Source organism: Ambystoma mexicanum, chromosome 12 (genome assembly GCF_040938575.1).
Source record: "Ambystoma mexicanum isolate Mex_15411 chromosome 12, UKY_AmexF1_1, whole genome shotgun sequence".
Taxonomy (NCBI): domain Eukaryota; kingdom Metazoa; phylum Chordata; class Amphibia; order Caudata; family Ambystomatidae; genus Ambystoma; species Ambystoma mexicanum.
In genome coordinates this window covers 56,776,355-56,797,889 of record NC_090936.1, presented here as the reverse complement: position 1 = coordinate 56,797,889, position 21,535 = coordinate 56,776,355, and the positions used below count along the sequence as shown (strand labels likewise).

The 21,535-nt window shown below is 45.2% G+C and overlaps 1 protein-coding gene across 25 annotated transcripts in view; it reads right to left on the bottom strand.

Annotated features, from left to right (window-relative positions):
* The window catches only part of NRCAM (neuronal cell adhesion molecule), a 731,897-nt gene that overhangs the window by 73,632 nt on the left and 636,730 nt on the right, over window positions 1-21,535 (bottom strand). For all 25 annotated transcript variants that reach the window (XM_069627974.1, XM_069627975.1, XM_069627972.1 and 22 more), the window contains one exon: window positions 12,715-12,919. In XM_069627974.1, the coding sequence (XP_069484075.1) occupies window positions 12,715-12,919 (205 nt within the window). The remainder of the gene's footprint in view (window positions 1-12,714; window positions 12,920-21,535) is intronic.

Sequence of the window (21,535 nt, the reverse complement as noted above, 5' to 3'; positions counted from 1 at the left end):
CGAGCATGGGCCCCCGGTGGAGGAGATGGATGAGTCGCCTTGATATGTATTTCAGGGCCTCTCAGGTGACGGACGATGACAGCAGAGTGGCCACCATGCTGTACTCCGCAGGGCCTGCGGTCCAGGAAATATTTGAATCCCTCACACCTGCCAATGCCTCCTATGACGGCCAAGGCGGCCCTCCTTGCACATTTCCTCCCCCTTGCTAATGTGGACTATGAGAGATTTGTTATGCTGTCGGCCAAACAGAAGGATGATGAGACGCTGGACACCTTCTATGGTCGTTTGCGCCGCCTCTCCCTAGGATGTGCGTGGACGGATGCGGAAGACATGATGCGCACAATGTTAATCCAGGCATGCTCCTCCGGCAAACTCAGGAGGCAGGTCCTGAGAGAGCCAGGCATCACTCTGCCCCGCATACTGGAGCTCGGCCGTTGCCATGAGGTGGCGGAGGCTCGGGCCAACAAGATGGAGGCAGGATCCCGGTCAGTGAGGTCGGAGGAGGTGTGCGTCGTGTGGCGAGGTGGCAGAGGCATGAGACGTCCTGGTGGAGGACCCCGCGACAGGGCAGGCAGAGGCGCGGAGTCGTGCCAGAAATGCGGATACGACCTTCCTCACCCGACAGAATGTCCGGCGGTGGGAAAGACCTGTGGCAGATGTGGACTGGCCGATCACTTTTCAAGGGTATGCCGTGCAGCCCTGCCGGTGATGGTGCTGAGAGGCCAGGCACAGACGTGGAGTCCACGCCAGAACCCGCCGCCGAATGTGCCCCAGGTAGATCAGGGCGAAGTGGATCCCCAGGTAGAGGGTGCCGAGGAGGAAGACGAGGAGAACATCTTTTTCGTCTCGAGCGTGGAAATCCTGAAAAGAAAGAGCCGGAGGCAGCCCAGATGTGTGGTGGAGGTCAATCACTCCCCAGTCCCGGTGCTCGTGGATACGGGGGCCTCCGTTAATGTAATGGCCAGAGGACATTATGACACGCTTGAACCCCTCCCAGGTCTGGACACACCGAAGGCTTGCATATTTGCATTTGGAGGGCTGGAACCGATACCACTGGATGGTGCCTTTATAGCCAGTGTTGAACATGACGGCTCACAGATCAAGGCTCGCTTCTATGTAACTCCTGTGAGTGACAACACCCTGCTCAGCTGTGCCGCTGCCGAGGCCCTGGGGATTGTCAGTTTCGCCTATTCAGTCTACATGGAAGACATCAATGATCTCCTAGACAAGTACGCAGCACTCTTCAGTGGGATCGGAAAGATGACCGGTGAACCGGTTTGGCTTCACATTGATGAGTCGGTCCAACCTATTGCCCTGAAACACCGTAGGGTACCGTTTCATCTAAGAGAGCAGGTGGACAAGGAGCTGGACAGTTTGGTAAACCTGGACATCATTGAAAAGGTGGAGGGCCCGACCCCCTGGGTGTCTCCGATCGTGGTGGCCAGAAAACCTAAGCAACCTGATTCTGTCCGCATCTGTGTCGACATGAGGCTCCCTAACAAGGCAATAAAGAAGGAGCGGCATCTCACACCCACGATCGACGACATAATTGCGGAAGTACAAGGGGCTCGGTTCTTTTCAAAACTGGATCTCCGAGCAGGTTACCACCAGGTCGTTCTCCACCCCGAGTCCAGGTACATAACAACGTTTACCACCCACCGGGGACTGTACCGATATAAGAGGTTGAGTTTTGGAGTGTCATCTGCCGCCGAGGTGTTCCAGAACATTATTAGGGGTGCCCTGGCAGACCTCGAGGGCGTCCTCAACATCAGCAATGACATTCTGGTGTTCGTGAAAACAGAGGTGGCCCATATGAGGAGGCTCGGAAAGACCCTGGAACGGCTCCAGTCACTGGGCCTTACCCTTCATAAGGAAAAATGCGAATTCATGCGCACCTCCATTGAATTCTTCGGTTTTGTGTTCAAGGAGGGAGGGGTATCGCCCGATCCAAGAAAGGTCCAGGACATCAAATCGGCACAACCTCCCGACCTACTGTGGGCGTTTCATCCAGAACCTCGCCTCAAGATCGGAACCACTCCGGGCCCTGACGAAGAAGGAGTCAACGTGGCACTGGGGCCCACTTGAGCAGGCCGCTTTTGAGGACATTAAAGCTGCCCTCACAACGGAAGACACCATGGCATTCTTCGACCCCGCCCTGGAATCAGAGATCGTTGTTGATGCAAGCCCTTTTGGCCTGGGGGCCATGCTAACTCAGGTGGATCGCAACGGGGAAGTTCGCCCCGTGGCATATGCCAGAAAGGCACTCTCAGAGACTGAGCAGAGGTACTCCCAGATCGAGCGGGAGGCCCTTGCGGTGCTGTGGGGCTGCAGACATTTTCGACTCTATGTCTTGGGTCGTCCGGGATGGTGGTAACCGATCACAAACTGTTGCTTCCAATCCTGGTTGGGTCATCGTCAAAGCCCCCGGCCAGGATTGAGAGATGGATGCTCGCCCTCCTTGAGTACTCCGTTACCTTGGTATACAGGCCCGGGGCCAACAATGCGGCGGACTACCTTTCCCGCCACCCGGGGGTGTGCGGGGGAGAGGGGCATGGTATCTGCGAAGAAGAGGCTGACAGCCATGCACGGATGGTGGTGGAGGCGGCCACCAAACAAATGCTTTCAAATACTGAGGCACTCGATGCAACACTGCTCCTGGAAGTCCGTCCTCGAGGCTGTGGCCGGGCGGACACAAGAGGCCAGAACAACTCTTGAACAGCTGTGGAAAGTGAAGGACGAGTTGTCGTTTTCGGAGTCGGGCCTGCTGCTCCGGGGTGACCGGATTGTCGTCCCCCTGTCAAAAGTGAAGGAGGTCATCACGTTGGCCCACCATGGACATCAAGGCGCAGCCAAGACCAAGGCGCGGCTCCGGTTGATGGTCTGGTTTCCTGAACTAGAGAAGAGGGTTGATGACTTTGTAGCAGCATGTGTGTGGTGTCAGGCAGCCTCTCCTCTGCAACGGGAGCCGGCAATAGAAGCGATGCCCCGAGGCACACGGCTTTGGGAGGTCGTCCACGCGGACTTTGGATCAACGTCGGTGGGCACCCACTTCTTGGCAATTGTCGATGAGTACTCTAGATATCCAGAGGTGGAGTTCGTCGAATCCGTGGCGTTTGAGCATGTGGTGGTGGCGGTGGAGAAGATCTTTGCAGCCCACGGGTTTCCCCACACTCTGTGCTCAGACAATGGGGCTCCTTTCCAAAGTGAGCGGTTCTCCGAGCTCATGGAGAGCTGCGGGGTGCAGCACAGGAAGGTGTCACCGCTGTGGCCCCGAGCCAATGGCGATGCGGAGAGACTCATGCGGACTCTTAACAAGACATTCCGAATCGCCCAGGGACAGGGTCAGCCCCTACAACGGGCCCTGTACCAATTCCTGCGGGTGTATCGCACCACCCCGCATGCCTCAACCGGAGTGGCTCCCGCAGAAGCGCTGTTCAAGAGATGCCCCCGGGGCCTGCTACCCGAGGCTGTGGAGAAAGAGCCTGGAGTGATTGATAACCAGCGGGTTGAAATGGAAAGGCGAGTGAGAATTGACCAGGAAAACCTGCGAAGGGGTCTCCGGCCTCAACGGCTTGAGCCGGGAGACGAAGTTCTAATCCGAAACTGACACCCCCATGGGAAACTCTCACTCCCCTATGAACCCGAGCCCTTGGATGTTGTGGCGGTCAAGGGATTCATGGTGACGGCCTCGGATGGGCGATCTGCCGTCACCCGGAATGTGAGTTTCTTCAAGAAACTGGGTGATCCACGGACTGACACTCCGCCTGAACCTGACCCACCAGAGGACCCCGATGATGGAGATCTTCGGGAGGATGTCCCAGACCCCCCAATCCGGGGAGCCGCGGCTGAGGGACATCATGGGCCGGAGGTAGGCAGGAGGTACCCCCAGAGGGCTGGGCGAGGGAAACCTGCTTACCTGTCAGGGTCCGGCTTGACTGAATTCCACAGGAGCTGATGCTGGCCCCACAGACCCTCACCAGGAGTTCACCTCTCAACCCTTAAATATAAGCTGAGCTGAAAACCCCAAGAAAGGGAAAGGGGAATTTGGAGAAAATAACAACGGAGACACAGCTGCCCTTCAACCGTCTGGTAGGCTCTGGTATCTGTGATAAACAAATACACCTGGTTACTAATATAATAAGAAAACTTCTTTTCTAAATTATGCTAAATAAATTCTAAACTCTTTACCTCTTAAACCTCAGTAAAAGACTTAGAGGTTAGTAACCTTTGTGGAATATCTTGTAAATATATCTTGTATTGTGCAAATAGTTCAAGCCAACCTAGTCTCTTTAGAATCCTAAAGTGATGGCCTTTGCAACATCTTTTCAGAATTAGATATTCTTCTTACTTCAAAGTTCTTCTGATCTTATGTAGTTTTCAATGCTTACATAAATTGCAGTCTTTCTCTGAAAACATTGAGTTCTATTTGCATAGATTACTTTAAATTATATTCTTTAACTTCCTGGAATACTGCTTTCTTTCTGCGTGTGAATTGTTTTCCTTATTTACACATTTACACAAAGAACGTATAGTTTCTTCCTTTACTAGCGTGTGCGATAAACACGTGAAATCAGAAGACGTGAAGAATTGTCCTCGCGTGTAAAATACACACGCGATTATCTTAAAAAACCCGCGCGCGTGAAAAAATACGTAAACGCGATAAAAAATAACACGCGCTGATAAAAATGGACTCGCGCTCTATCGCAGCCCGACACGCGCTTTCTCAGAAAACGACTTTCACGTGAAAAAATGTACACGCGCTAAAATTCACACGCGCAATTCTTTTTGGCACGCGCTCTATCGCAAACCACACGCGCTTTCTCAGGAAACGACTTTCACGTGAAAAATGTACACGCGCTAAAATTCACACGCGCAATTCTTTTTGGCACGCGCTCTATCGCAAACCACACGCGCTTTCTCAGGAAACGACTTTCATGTGAAAAATGTACACGCACTTTAAAAAGAACACGCAAACGACAACTTGCAAACTCGCGCACACATTAAACAGTCTTGAAGAACATTTCACACAGTTAATCAACTTTAAAATCCTACGCACAATCTTCAAGCTTGTTTTCCTTATAATAACTTTAACTGTAATGTCTCTTTTCTCAAATGAACTTGAAACTTGTTTACTCTTTAAGTTTTCTTATGAAAGAAAATGAAAGTTCACTGTGACAATCTCAAAATCTTTAAAAGAACGATCCCACCTGATGACTTCTTGTTCAAATTGGATCAGCAAACGATATTCTTACTTTGGTAGATTTTCTGAGCTCTGGAAAGGCCTTACTTAAGGAGCTTAACTAATACACAACCAGCCACTGAATTTCTCTGGATGAAAGGCAGTTTAGAATCTTGCTCATCTCCCAAGAATCAAACCCATTGTCCTCTCCACCAATCAGGCAACCAAACATATCATTGTTTCTTTAACCAATCAGAGTAAGTTTCTTTCACTCCATCTTGACTTGGGCAAGCACAATGTTAATTCTATGAACAAACTCTTCCTGTTACTAAACCAGCCAGTTCTAAAAGCACAACTAACCCAGCCAGCTCTAAAGGCACAATGTTAATCTTGTTACTCTTCCTGTTATGAAACTAGTCAGTCCTGACAGTACCCCCCTCTTCAAAGCCCTGTCCCAGGGCCTGGTTTAGCAGGGAAACTCTTGTGAAACTGTTTTATCAATTGAGGGGCATGTACATCTACTTGATCCTCCCAAGATCTTTCTTCAGGACCGTATCCCTTCCAGTCAATAAGATATTGTAAGGTACCTCTAACAATCCTGGAATCTAAGATTTTCTTAACTTCAAACTCTTCGTCATTGTCCTCTGTGTAAACTGCTGGTGGTGGTTTTCCTAATCTAGTTCCTGACACACAAGGTTTCACTAAGCTAACATGAAATGTAGGGTGACTTTTGATACTTGCGGGTAATTTCAGTTTGATTGCTACGGGATTTATTATTCTTTCTATTTCAAATGGACCAATAAATCTCGGACTAAATTTAGTTCTTCCCTTTAAACGTAAGTTTTTTGTGGACAACCAAACTTTTTGACCCACCTGATAATGTGGTGCTTTACGACGTTTCTTATCAGCAAATGTTTTAAATCTTAGCTTACTTTTTTCTAAGGTTTCTTTAGCTTTCACTAAACCATCTCTAATACAAGTCAATCGCTGCTCAACCTCTGGATTGGAATACTCAGATGGTAACACTTCTTTCAAAAATCGTGGATGGAAACCATAGTTGCTAAAAAATGGAGAATACTTAGTAGAATCCTTGACAGAATTGTTATAGCTAAACTCTGCTAGCCAAAGAAGATCTACCCAACTTCCTCTTTCTTGCCAAAAAGCTCTAATATATTTTTCCAATTCTTGATTTACTCGCTCTGTTTGGCCGTTGGTCTGTGGGTGATAACCTGAAGAAAGCTTAACCTCAATTCCCAACTCTGTACAGAAAGCTCACCAAAACTTAGAAATGAACTGGGACCCTCGATCTGATACAATATGTGTTGGTAGACCATGTAATCGTACTACTTCTTGCAAAAAACTTTTTGCCAGATTCCTTGCAGAAGCCTCTCCTTTCATGGGAATGAAATGCCCAGCTTTAGTTAGTAAATCCACAACTACTAATACTGTAGTGTAACCTTGATCTTTGGGAAGATCTACAATATAATCCATAGAGATTGTAAACCAAGGACTAGGAGGTACTGGTAATGGATTTAATAACCCAGATGGTTTTCCTCCTCCTGACTTTACTCGAGCACAGACTTCACATGTTTTCACATAGTCTTCAATATCTTTTTTCATTTCTTTCCACCAAAACTTTCTCTCAACCAGTTCAATAGTTTTACGAATTCCAGGGTGACCTACCAACTTGGATTCATGACATTCTTGCATAATTTCCTTTTGCAGTTCCTTGCTTGGAAGGTAAATTTTAGAATGAACACATGGAAATCCTTCAATTAAATGTCTTCCAGAATCCTCCGCTAACCAAGATTGAATTTCATCTTCTGGTAATTCCTTTAGAATCTTTTTAAGAAGCTGATTCTCTTCCTGTGTAGCACTTAGGATAAATTTTTCTTCTGCAATCACTGGTTCTGGTAATAATTGATTTTCAACTTCTCCCGAATATCCTTGTCGTGATAAAGCATCCGCTTTACCGTTTAACCGCCCAGGCTTGAATGTTATCACAAAATCGTATTCTGAAAAGAAAAGTGACCACCTAAGTTGTCGAGGTGATAGTGTTCGAGCAGATTTCAAAAACAGAAGATTTCGATGATCGGTTAAAACGGTTACTGTGAATCTTGCTCCCAACAGATAATGTCTCCATTCCTGAAATGCTTTCTTGATTGCCAGGAGTTCTCTGTCTGTAATTGTGTAGTTCACTTCTGCTGGAAGCAATTTCTTAGATAGATAGGCCACAGGATGCAACTGTCCAGTTTCAGGATGCCTTTGAGAAAGCACTGCTCCAATTGCAACATTAGAAGCATCTGCCTCCACAAAAAATGGTTGTGAAGGATCTGGGTGTAATAAGATCGGTCCAGATGTAAAACAGTTCTTCAATGTTTTGAAAGCTTGATCCGCTTCATCTTTCCACTCAAATTTCATTCCTTTCTTCAATAATTTGGTGATAGGAGCAACAGTTTGAGAGAAATTTTTAATGAATCTCCTGTAAAAGTTTGCAAAGCCCAGGAAGCTTTGGATATCTTTAACACAAGTTGGAGTTGGCCACTGTTCAACTGCCTTAATTTTCTTCATATCCATTTCCAAACCTTTGGGAGAAATCATAAAACCTAGAAATTCCACTTCTCTGGTATGAAATTGGCTCTTTTCTAACTTAGCAAATAGTTTATTCTCCCTTAGTCGTTGTAACACTTTCTTGACATGTTCTTCATGTTGCATGAGATCCTTAGAATAAATGAGAATGTCATCTATGTATACTACTACAAAGATGTCAATAAAATCTCTTAATACCTAATTTATAAAAAATTGAAAGGCTGCGGGAGCGTTACACAATCCGAATGGTATTACTTGATATTCGAAAAGACCAAATTTTGTTCTAAATGCCGTCTTCCATTCATCTCCTTGACGAACTCGCACCAAATGATATGCACCACGAAGATCTAGTTTGCTAAATACTGAGGCTCCTTGAATCTGGTCTAACATTACTGATATCAAAGGCAGCGGATATCTGTTTTTAATTGTTATCTTGTTTAATGCTCTATAATCTATGCATGTTCGTAAAGTGCCTTCCTTTTTGGGAACAAAAAATAGTGGAGAAGCTGCTGGCGATCGAGAGTGCCTGATGAAACCCTTATTCAAATTTTCTTGGATGTAATCCTTCAAATGTTGATTCTCTTTTTCTGTTAAGGCATAGATGCGACTGCAAGGAATGTGGGCCCCTGGTTCTAAATCAATTTTACAGTCATACTCTCTATGAGGAGGTAATTCATTAGCTTCCTTTTCACTAAACACATCATTGAAATCATGGTAACACTTTGGTAATTCTCCCATTACAGCCCCTATAGAATGTACTATAGTTCCCAAATTCACCAAACCTTCCACTACTTCTGAACAATTATCACTAGAGACATTTTCCTGAATTGCTTCTTTACAACAATTTGTAACACAAAAAGCAGAATCCAATTTCACCACTCTTCTTCCCCAATCAATCTGAGGGTTATGATACGTCAACCAAGGCATTCCCAAAATTATTTTCAACTGTGGAGTGTCAATTAATTCAAACACAATTTCCTCCCAGTGTCCTCCAATTTCCATTTCCAATGGGATTGTTTCATGTGTAATTAAACCTGATGTCAGTTGAGACCCATCCACCGCTCTCACATACTCTGGTATATCTTTTACAACGTAAGGCACATTCATATCTTTAACCACATTCCAATCCATGAAGTTACCAGTGGCTCCTGAATCTATTACTACTGGACCACTTCCCTTTAATTCCTCTTTAATATACAAGGATACATTCAATGTAATATGGGGTACTGCTGCTTGGATGGTATTTGCCACTTGCTGATTTCTGGAGCTGTTAGTAGATGCAGAAGGTTTTGGACACCAAGGGCAATTTCCAACAAAATGTCCTGATTTCCCACAATATAAACATAAATTATTCTGTTTTCGCCTATCCTTCTCCTCCTTAGTTAAAGGACCTCTCACTTTATTTACTCTCTCTGCGTTCCCAGTTCTCAATTCTTTATTTACAATTTCTAATCTTCCTCTATCAACTCTAGGGAAAACTCTGGGTTGCTCAACTCCTCCTCTTCTACGCTCAGCCTTGCGTTCCCCTAATCTATAGTCAATTTGTATGACCAGATTAATTAAATCCTCACATGAAGTGGGTCTATTAACAATTGTAGATAATGCATCTTTCAATTCCTCCTTCAAACCTCTATAAAATAAAGAGGATTGCTTCTCTTCTGGCCAATTGCTCTCTAATACTAAAGATCTGAACTGTGTGATGTAAGACACTAAATCTTTGGTTCCCTGTTTTAACTCTAGTAGTTCTCCATCTAATTCTTGAGATAATTGGCGTCTGTCAAACATCTTTTTAAATTCTAACTTGAAAGCTAACAAGTTCTTTAGTATTGGATTCTCTTGACCAACCAATAATACTGACCAAGTTGCTGCCTCACCAGTGAGGTAAGACAGCATAAAAGCTATTTTAGAAGCATCTGTGTTAAAAGCTTCAGGTCGACAAAGGAAATGAAGTTCACACTGTGTAAGGAAAATCTGACATTTCTTGGCCTCTCCCCCAAAACGTTCTGGAGGTGCTAAGGGGACTGGACCTACAGGTATATTCAAACTTCCCCTGCGTCTTTCTTGAGAACTCGTTCCTTCACCCAAATCCTCTCTAATTAACACTGGTAATTCTCTACTAGTATCCTCTGAATCTCTTGACTCCAAAGAAATTTCTTCACCCTTACGGGTAACCTTGGAGTTTAACTCTTCAAACTTGACTTGTAATTCCTGATTTTCTTTTCGCACAGCCCTCATTTCCTCCCTTAACTCTGAAAACATGTCCCTTATGGAACTAGCTAGTGCCTCTGTGGGATCCATATCAGCTCAGGTGGAAAATATTATCGTGGGCCTTTCATCCTGTCAGGGTCCGGCTTGACTGAATTCCACAGGAGCTGATGCTGGCCCCACAGACCCTCACCAGGAGTTCACCTCTCAACCCTTAAATATAAGCTGAGCTGAAAACCCCAAGAAAGGGAAAGGGGAATTTGGAGAAAATAACAACGGAGACACAGCTGCCCTTCAACCGTCTGGTAGGCTCTGGTATCTGTGATAAACAAATACACCTGGTTACTAATATAATAAGAAAACTTCTTTTCTAAATTATGCTAAATAAATTCTAAACTCTTTACCTCTTAAACCTCAGTAAAAGACTTAGAGGTTAGTAACCTTTGTGGAATATCTTGTAAATATATCTTGTATTGTGCAAATAGTTCAAGCCAACCTAGTCTCTTTAGAATCCTAAAGTGATGGCCTTTGCAACATCTTTTCAGAATTAGATATTCTTCTTACTTCAAAGTTCTTCTGATCTTATGTAGTTTTCAATGCTTACGTAAATTGCAGTCTTTCTCTGAAAACATTGAGTTCTATTTGCATAGATTACTTTAAATTATATTCTTTAACTTCCTGGAATACTGCTTTCTTTCTGCGTGTGAATTGTTTTCCTTATTTACACATTTACACAAAGAACGTATAGTTTCTTCCTTTACTAGCGTGTGCGATAAACACGTGAAATCAGAAGACGTGAAGAATTGTCCTCGCCTGTAAAATACACACGCGATTATCTTAAAAAACCAGCACGCGTGAAAAAATACGTAAACGCGATAAAAAATAACACGCGCTGATAAAAATGGACTCGCGCTCTATCGCAGCCCGACACGCGCTTTCTCAGAAAACGACTTTCACGTGAAAAAATGTACACGCGCTAAAATTCACACACGCAATTCTTTTTGGCACGCGCTCTATCGCAAACCACACGCGCTTTCTCAGGAAACGACTTTCACGTGAAAAATGTACACGCGCTAAAATTCACACGCGCAATTCTTTTTGGCACGCGCTCTATCGCAAACCACACGCGCTTTCTCAGGAAACGACTTTCACATGAAAAATGTACACGCGCTAAAATTCACACGCGCAATTCTTTTTGGCACGCGCTCTATCGCAAACCACACGCGCTTTCTCAGGAAACGACTTTCACGTGAAAAATGTACACGCACTTTAAAAAGAACACGCAAACGACAACTTGCGAGCTCGCGCACACATTAAACAGTCTTGAAGAACATTTCACACAGTTAATCAACTTTAAAATCCTACGCACAATCTTCAAGCTTGTTTTCCTTATAATAACTCTAACTGTAATGTCTCTTTTCTCAAATGAACTTGAAACTTGTTTACTCTTTAAGTTTTCTTATAAAAGAAAATGAAAGTTCACTGTGACAATCTCAAAATCTTTAAAAGAACGATCCCACCTGATGACTTCTTGTTCAAATTGGATCAGCAAACGATATTCTTACTTTGGTAGATTTTCTGAGCTCTGGAAATGCCTTACTTAAGGAGCTTAACTAATACACAACCAGCCACTGAATTTCTCTGGATGAAAGGCAGTTTAGAATCTTGCTCATCTCCCAAGAATCAAACCCATTGTCCTCTCCACCAATCAGGCAACCAAACATATCATTGTTTCTTTAACCAATCAGAGTAAGTTTCTTTCACTCCATCTTGACTTGGGCAAGCACAATGTTAATTCTATGAACAAACTCTTCCTGTTACTAAACCAGCCAGTTCTAAAAGCACAACTAACCCAGCCAGCTCTAAAGGCACAATGTTAATCTTGTTACTCTTCCTGTTATGAAACTAGTCAGTCCTGACAGTGGCGGTCAAGGGATTCATGGTGACGGCCTCGGATGGGCGATCTGCCGTCACCCGGAATGTGAGTTTCTTCAAGAAACTGGGTGATCCACGGACTGACACTCCGCCTGAACCTGACCCACCAGAGGACCCCGATGATGGAGATCTTCGGGAGGATGTCCCAGACCCCCCAATCCGGGGAGCCGCGGCTGAGGGACATCATGGGCCGGAGGTAGGCAGGAGGTACCCCCAGAGGGCTGGGCGAGGGAAACCTGCTTACCTCAGCGAGTATGTACTTGGACACTTAGCCAGTAAACTGTGATGAAGGGATCCGGGTGGTTGACAATAAAGGGGTGTTGGGTGTGCAGTGGTGGTTTGTAGTGTAGCAGTGTGTTAAAAGTTGTTATAGTTAAAAGTGCAGTTGTTGTGGTTCCTCCCGAAAAAGGAGGAGTGTGGCGCTGCCCGTAATGACGGGCTTACGCGGCGGCGTGACGTTGCACGCCGCAGCCCAGGTTATAAATAAAGGGGCGTTCCCGGCCGCGAGCAGAGCGACCGGGAAGCCCGAACCGAAAGGCTGTGTGTGTGTGTCCTTTCGGGAGGGGGCTTACGGGCACGCAGTGGGGGCTCAGGACCGCCCCCAAACAGTCTGTCTGTATAGACTTGGTCCAAAGGTTTTTTGGGCGCAAAGTCACCACACCTTAGTGTGTTTACTCCGCATACGAGGACCATTCTTAAGCCTCAGAATGTTCTCTGAACAACCACTATTTCTTCTTAATGACAAACAAAATAATGATCATTTAGAACATGTTCTGGTTGTGTAGTGTTAACTGAAAATGTACTACCTCCTTCAGGAGTCTTGAAGAACTCATCACGACTGGGAGGCCCTTCTCCTTTGCCATTTACAACTCGAACATTGAGTGCGTAGTTACTGAATGGCTCCAGGCCTGGCAACATTCCATGTGTTCGGTTTCCTAGGAAAGTCAAGATCTTTTTCTCCACATGCCGCTTACTTCTTTTGGAAAAGTTGTGTTCTTTCCAGTAGTAAATCTGTTAATCAAATGAACAGTTGTTATAAGCAAAAGAATAAAATAGTGTGTACTCCAGCATGCTAAGTTTCAGACATGAGATTGGAGTTATTGGACATTGACTGTTCACAATAAAGTGTTAGCATCAAAAATAAAATTGATTCAGCCGTTCAAATAATTGGTGTCAATGAACGGGTTTCATTCTAGCATATTCTCTTGAAAATTATAATTGGTAACAGCAAGTGTGGCAACAGCTCTGATTGTCGACCTGGCTTGGACCACATAAGCATGGTGTTGAACGTCAGGCAAATGTGGACTGTCAGTTTCAATGGCAGAAACGATCGCTCATTTTCAGGATTAGAGTGCCTGTAGTTCAAGGAGGGCCACCACCAAGAGTGCGACCATCTTAGAGAAGGTACAATTTTCTGGGTGCTGTTCTGGAGGGGCTTCTCCCTGGAACACCCCAAAAGATGCATGGGTGTTTTGGCATCTGTGGGGACTGGGACCCTCTCGGGGAGGAGTCACACAAGTTCCATTTGTTGCAGGAGATGGAATCGACATGAAACTGTCAAGCAGTAAATACTCTGAGTGAAGAATTTACTGCCTGGGTATTTGCATCAGAAATACTTTGTGTAATCCTGCTACACAGGTTTACTGCCCAGCTGGGAAAATAGACCATCCCAACCACAACAGGATGGGCTCTGTTCCATTGCCCTTTATCTATTGTGATGAATCCAGTGGAGTCATCATGGATTCCCTGGTGGTGACCTCCTCCCATGTGGCCAGGGGATGGCAGCCGCTACCTGATCCCGACCCTGGGAGTGGCTTTATGAGGGAGGATCACTTGGGAGGAGACAGCTACCGGAGACATGTCATGACTTCACTGGACGAGATGCTGTATCTCCCCCTTTCCCATGAGGAGGCCCCTCTAATACCCAAGACCCTTTTGATGAGGAAGACCCTCTAATGCCCAGATCCTCATGGCATACTGTCAGATACGTGTTCCCACTAATAGGAGAAGTGGACACTCTTCTATATATTATGCTGGACAAACACACAACCATAACACCAACTCATACCACTCAAACATGACACCCTTTTCTTCTAAAGTTGCTTTAGATAAAATCAGTCAAAAGAATTATTCAAATGCCATAACATCTATGAACGTCAACTCCCAGAATTCCCCAAGTACGGAGACAAGGAGGTTGCAGAGGTTTGAATTGTGTACCAAGAACTTGAGCTACCATGTACAGTCTAGATGTTTTTCCAAAGCACCTGTGCACGGCCCATTTAAACCTGGCGAGTGCACAGTTCAGACAGGCAGAGCAGGAGAAGACATTTGCTCCTATTCTAGAGCTCACAAATGCAAAGATCATGCACCGGTGTGGCAGAGCAGAAGAGGCTGCCACAGTAGAGATGCAGAGTCAGAGACTAAAGTGCTGTGGAGACGCCGGGATCCACGAGAAAGGTCCTGGGCACTCTGCAAGTCAAGAAGCCACCATTCTCCATTCTGGATCCTGAAAGGAAGCAGACATGCAATCGCAGAGCCACGAGGGAGGCCGCAAGAAGGTCTAAAGAATCCAGATTGTAAAGCAGGTGAAAGCAGCATACCACAGAATTCTCCCCAATCCCACCCAACTTCCAATTTCCAGGGAGTAGGCTCTATATGGTGCATTTCAATGCACCACTTTTAGGTGAGGCACGGTTCACGGTCCTGGTAGTATTTCTGGTGCCAAATACTTGGAAGACGCCCAGTGCTTACCAGGGGTTAGCCCCAGAACGTATTTATGAGCACTAGAACCTAGTGTCTTTGACTTAGCTTAATTATGATGTGGTGTTTTTGTCAACTTTAATTTTAACTGTCAGTCAACCTTAGTCACACAAGGAACAACAGAGTGAATCACACCAGTGCTGCGGTGAGAGCTAAAACAATAAGCTGGAATGGAACCATGCTGGGGGGGGGGATGGTATACCTGGGGATCAAGCTGGTCAGGCAGCACACTGGTCTAATCAGCCTGAATGACACTGGCACTGGTCTTCTACGGTAATAACTGGCCTCACTTCTTCGGCCTTGGTGGGGTGGCCTTGGTGTGTAGGCAGCAGCCAAGTCTCTTACGGTGAGGACACTCAGTGAGCAAGTTCAGGGCTTTGTTAAGCTGTGTATTTCCCCTTTCTCTTCTTTTACACAACCAGCATGGTGAGGACAAATACACAGGTGCATAACAAGCCAACATTCCAAGTGTGGCGGTCTGGAAACAAGGGTGCCGGTAAGCTTACTGGCACCTTTGTTTCCAAACCGCCACACCACGAGTTTGCCTGCAAGGGCCATTGCACCCGGCAGAGTCAGACCTGCCCGGCACAATCCAACGGCCCCTGCAGGCAGACTTTTCACGGAAGCACCAGCACCATTCCGTCTCCCCACTCCCATGGAGTCACGGTAATTGGGAGTTACCAATCTTGCCGCCTGAGTTCCCGTGCCACTGGAACTTGTAATGTACCGCTGGCACTGGGAAGTCAGGCGGCATATTCAATGTTTTCAGGTCGGCGGCAACCTGCCGGTGGTACCAGCGGGGTACCGTTGACATCGGAATAAGGGCCACTGAGTCTTAAACATACGCTGGCACAGGACTGTCATCAGTGCCATAGAGGTGTTGCTGTTGTTCTTAGATTAGTAGGCTAAAAGAGCACCAAGCACAGAGAGGACAACAACAGGACAATCACCAGCCGAAGGAACCACCAGAGGCGCGAGGCTAGTGAAAGGGCCACTGCCAGGGAGGAGGGGCTATGCTGCGTGCGGACCTACGGAAGAATATTTTGCTGTAGTTATTTGACAATTGACAGGCGGATACATCAGTGCAGTAATGAGTTTGGTGCACGCATCACACCCAGTGAGCCGGTGGTAGGTGCTGCTAGAACCTCAAATATGTTGACACTGTGGGGGTGCAGTGGGTGGCGGCAGCGACGGTCATCCAGGTGATGCCCAGACATGACACAGGAGTGCTAGAAAACATTACAATCGTTCAGCTGTCCCTCAGTCGCACTTTGAGCCATATCCTTAGTTTGGCACCGAACCACTGTCGCCATCCAACTCTTTATGTGTGGGAACTATGGAACACATAGGTAGAGGCAATGATTGGGAAGGAGTGGATGAAAAAGGTGTTGGTTGAGCAATGTCGCCCCCATGTGTTAGGTTATATATTTGATTACATGTAATTATAACTAATGAAATAATAACTAATGAAAAAATAACGAATACAAAATAACTCATTCCAAAATAACTAAATAATTTTTGGTTGTTTCTGGGGGGGTTCGCCCCACTTTTTTAAAATAATAATACCTTTCCCCCACTGCCAAAACCACCATTCCCTCTCTCAACCAGATTTTTTGTTTTTTTTCAAAATGTGTTATTTTTTCATTTCTTATTTTTTCATTCGTTGTTTTTTCATTAGTTGTTTTGGATTTGATATAATCACTGCATACCATATATTTCTCTCGGATACTGATATTTCCCTTTATCCCCACAAAGGCCTGGAAATTAAAGGTTGTGTGGAAACAGGAACCTTCCGTTAATTTGATGTGCATGTTAATTAGGTATCTAGATTAGTATGTAAAATATTCAGCACGCAGAAGGTTAAAACATTCAGCTGAACATTTCAGGTGCAATCGCAAAGATACCACCCATAGGGCAAACAAGCTGCCTGAAAAATAGTATCAGAACATGGAAGCCATTATTGACATGCTCTCAGTCAATCAGAATACCCTGAATGCAGTCAATAACTACTGATATTGACTGCATTACAAGCATTCTGACTTGTGTGACAGACAGGTAAATAAAAAAAGAGCATTTCTAAACATTCGAATAACAGCAGTGCTATTTCAAAGCACTCTTTCTTGCAACAAAACGCTCCATGTCAAGGAGAATCGTTTTTTTCACTCCACCTGCAACGTGACAGGCAACATCAATTGAATGCACCAAAGTGAAAAGCAAAAATATGGAATAATGCTTGCACGTTTGTCTAGCGAGCCTGTGCACTTTAACATTACACCGAATGCATGTTCATTCAAGAACATGTCCACTGCAATGAAGTGTACAACGTAATACTTGCCTTAGAAAGAAGACCATATTATTACAAAATAAACCACATTTAATTTACTGTTTATTTACTGCACTCACTATTAAACTAAAGGTTTTTGCAGTTACGTGTCTTTTCATCGAAAGATGCACATTGAGGTGATTATTTTGACTGAAAGATGTTTCAACGAATTTCCATACATAAAGTGGAAAGTGTTTATACATCGAAACCCTTTCATCGAATAAAGTTTCGTTATATAAAGACTTAATTTTTTTAATGGAAAGTAGCTGAAACATGCCTAACGTTATAACGTTACAGGAAGCTGTCCAGTACTGAAGTCGAGTACAAAAAGTAGCAATCTAATCCAGCACTGGGCAGCTCCCTCTAAGCCGTGTAGTGTCAGTGAGTGCACTTGAGACTTTTATTTTATTTTTTAATGGGGGGTCCGCTCAGCCCCCCCAAAAAAATAAAAGTCCCCAGTCCTGAAATTACTCGCTAATACTACACAAGTCAGAGGGAGCTGTCCAGTGCTGAAATCAATTCAATACAGTTACAATGTTTTTCTGCAATGGACATCTCCCTCTAACTTGTGTAGTGTTATTTGTTTTATTGGGGGGTCTCCCGGGCCCCTCCCAAACCTCTGTTTTCAAAATGTAACCCGTTCCCCCACCCAAACATCCATGCAACTATTTTCGAAAAATAAATGTTCTTTGAAAGATCTTTTCGATGGAAAAATCTTTCAATGAACATGTTTCAATGAAACATCACCTTGATGAAAGACTGTATGCCGTTTTTACTTCGCCAAATCTCCAAGACCTATACTGCTGTTGCTACTATCTGCTGGTAACCTTATAGACCTTGGAAGGGGTCATTATGACTTGGGAGAATCACTCTTTTAAAATTTTGAATTGATCTTTTATAATACGCTTAATGCTGGAGACAGTCTCCAAGTGTGGGCCCGGGATTCAAACCTGTGTTGCTCTGCATTGTCTTGCTTCCAAGACAAAGGAGTTGCCTCTGAGCTATCTTCCCGGCTCAAGCTATGATGCTCAGCTCGGCCTCTGGCCATAACGTTGGGAGCGAGTTATTATCCCTTCATAATTACCCCCCACTCTCTAAGCTTCATAATTAGAAAGACACAGCTCCGATAGAAACTTGAACTATAGTTTAATTGCATGGTCTCAAAAAAATCTAATTACTCCTGTGTGAAGGAAGCGCATTTGAATAAGCAGCGAAGCTTCGCTCCTTTAAAATAACTAGTTATAACACCCACAATAGTCTATTATCATCACATTACTTTTCGAATACACCACTTATTCTTGTAAGCATTGCTCAGTCTCCTTATACAACATTTTCCACCAGTGCACACACTCTAAGAAAATACCAGGATAGTGTCATGATTTAAAAAAAAATAACATTACAGACTCCAGGTTGCTCAGCAAAGGAGGCCTTCTCCATGAAGAAAGCCACATGTAACTAAGTTTTGCAACCCTCTTGCTGCCTCTGCGCCTGGCTACCCCCGGGTTAGGTGCGCATTATAAATAAATAAAATACAAAATAAATACAAATACATGTTCTGGCACTTGGTTTGGAATGCATTACATGTCAAGGACTTGTATTGTAATCTATTTGGTTATTTATAAAGCGCTGTTTCCCCATTTGTATGGCCTCAATGTGCTTTGAGGTAGGAACGCCGTCGGTGACGGTAGTCAATGTGCTGGAGGTTCTAAGGGTTTTAGATTTGGAGATGCATGTGTGCATTTTTGCCGGTCTAGGACTTAGGTGGCTGGCTAGGCTCGATTAAGCAGCCCAAATAACAGGCCAGGCTAGTGGGTGGGCGCGGTTGGTGGTTTGTGATAGAGTGCTATTGTTGAAAAGTCGATGTGTGGCCAGCTATTCCGGATTTCTTTTTGTTGGTAGTCGTTGTATGCTAGTGGCAGAGGTGTTGAGGTACGTTAGGTGTTTCAGTGTGGACGGCTATGTGCGCTTCATGTAACAATATGGAGATCACTGTCTACAAGGCCTCCCTCCATACCTGACAGTTTCATTGAATGACAAGGCGTTGTATGTACAATGCCATGGCATTGTGGAGCAATACTGGGATTCCTTTTAGCAGAATCTAGTTTATTGTCAGTTGCATGGGGCAGCCAACGGTCTTCGTGGCAAATGTAAAGAAATCCAGTTGTGTTCATGAGTAGCTGAATTGTGATCACTCGGGTGACCTTGCAAAACCGGTTGAAAATGAGTAGCACTGCTGGCATATAGTATTGGGTTCTAGCGCCAGCATGGCGCCCGCGATAATTCACTGAGTCGCGGGGACATGTCTTTGCGACGTAGTTGGGCCTATGCAGTGCACTCAAGACGATGGGCCTCATTACACGGTAGGCGGAGGACCAAGTCGCTATTAGCACCTTGGTCCATGCCGGTAAAATACCAGCACCGCCTTGGTGGAAAGGGGAATTTCCGCCCTATTCCAAGGTTGGCGGGGCGGTAATTCCCCCTTCCCCCATTGCCCTTCCCCATTCCCATTTTTGACCCATAGGGCTCTATGGGAAAGGGGAAGGCACTAATTACGGTGCCGCAAATTGCGGTACCGTAATTAGCACCCTGGTCCCTTTGCGGGTTGGTTTTTAACGCCTGCTAAACAGCAGGCGTTAAAGTACCTACCCCCAAAGGGACCTCGTAGTAAGGCGGTAAGGGTTAACGGTCACCGGTACCGTTACCGGTGACCGTTAACCCTTACCGCCTTCCGTGTAATGAGGCCCGATGTCTCTAGTGCACTGCGTAGGCCAAGGCCACTATGAGTGACCAAGGCCACTATGGCGCCAGCCTGCCATTTTGTATAAAATGTATTTTGTTTCTTTAATGTTGTCGTAACAAATTGTATCTAAAAATGTGTTGCTGGGTTTGGTAAGGAAGTGTAACGATGGATCGCAAAGTTGATTGATCTCACTGACAGAACGAATCAAGGCGGACTCGCAGAAATAAGGCAATTTCTATTTTCTGCGCAGAAATCGGCCGCGCGCGGGAAAAGCCTGCATTGATTTCCCTGTAAACAGCAGCAGCGGGATTATAGATTATTTCAACGGTTCAGATGACCTTTCTCTGGCATGAAAAGAGGAAATGTCAGCCAAAAGCTTTAATTTAAAAGGAATATAGTGTGTGTGTGTAGATAAATATAGTGCCTGCCACTGGTGTACTTCAAAGAGGCCAACATTGCAATCTCTTATGCAGTGCTGGGGCTGTAATTTAGTCTTATTCAGGAGATTGTCAGAAAATCAGCACAGCTAAATTGCTGATATCTAGCACCAATTTTCCACCTGTAGTAGAACAGGACCTTTTAACATTAGGGTGTGGGGATTCGTGGACAAAACATGCCCTGACCTACAACCTCATAATCCCACCGAGAAGCCGCCAGTGCCTACAGCAGTTTTAGAATTGCTATTTATATAACCAGGATAGATATACACAAACATTAAAATTCCCTCGAAATGCGCCTGAAGTTGATTTTTTCCTTTTACACACAAAGACCCCGTGCAGATGGTCCTTGGATGGTGAAACACTGGGCTTACTTTCTCTTTTCAGAAGAGCCAGGTGCAAGCAACCCTATTTAGCCAGCATTTTGAGATACAGAAATACATTTGCATTAAAATGCGAATGACAAAATGTCGACAATGGAGTCTGATGATGTTTTTCTGGCGCAGCCCAGAAGCACTGATAACATGTGTGTGCACATTTCGTGTGCTGGTAATAGCAGAGGAACAAAGATGCAAACTTGCTCTGTTTTAAACAAGGCATCATCAGCACGCAGTCAAGAGGGGAAGTGGTGTTGGACCATGAAAAAAGTTCATGCTGTGATTATCAATGGAGGACAGTGGCGGCATTAAACCCCCCCAGCCCCCACCACCCCCACCCACCACTCCCCGGCATCTCCTGTTCCTGTCATGTCTGGTGCCTGCTCCAGAACAAGGAATGGGAGTGGCTGTAAGGAGTGTCTCAGTGATTCCTAAAAGACTAAGCTTCCTCTTTTAGCCACAGGTGTTGTGTCTGCACTCACTGCTTGTAGTGTCGTCAACACAAAAGTGTGCACTTGAAGTCAGCTCGTGCTCCGCGCAAGCCTGAGGAGGATTTTGCCGCCCGCTGTTGCTCCTACCCAATGTGACGGAATGTTGGGGAGCGACATTTAAAGCATTTTTAGTATATACAGGGCAAACTCAGTGGGGGTTGGTGGTGCTGAGGAAGCTGAACAGAAATAGAGAGAGAAGGCTTTAAATGACCTCAGATAACAAGGGGTACGTGTTGCTTTCCCCATGAAGCGCGGGGCTTCCTACAGATCTTTCATTAACTGCAAGCTCCTCCTTCTCCAGTGCCTGCGAGGATTTCTTCCCTTTCCAGTTTCTCATTTCCAGAAATCGACTTCTGCCTAGAAGAAGCACCCACTAAAACGGCCACCTACCACAATTATTAGAGCAAAAAACCCTGCCCACACTTCACTTCTTTTAAGCACAGCAAAGGCAACTCAAGGCCCGTTCCCATCAGCCCCGCGCTGTGATTAGGAGGAGCCC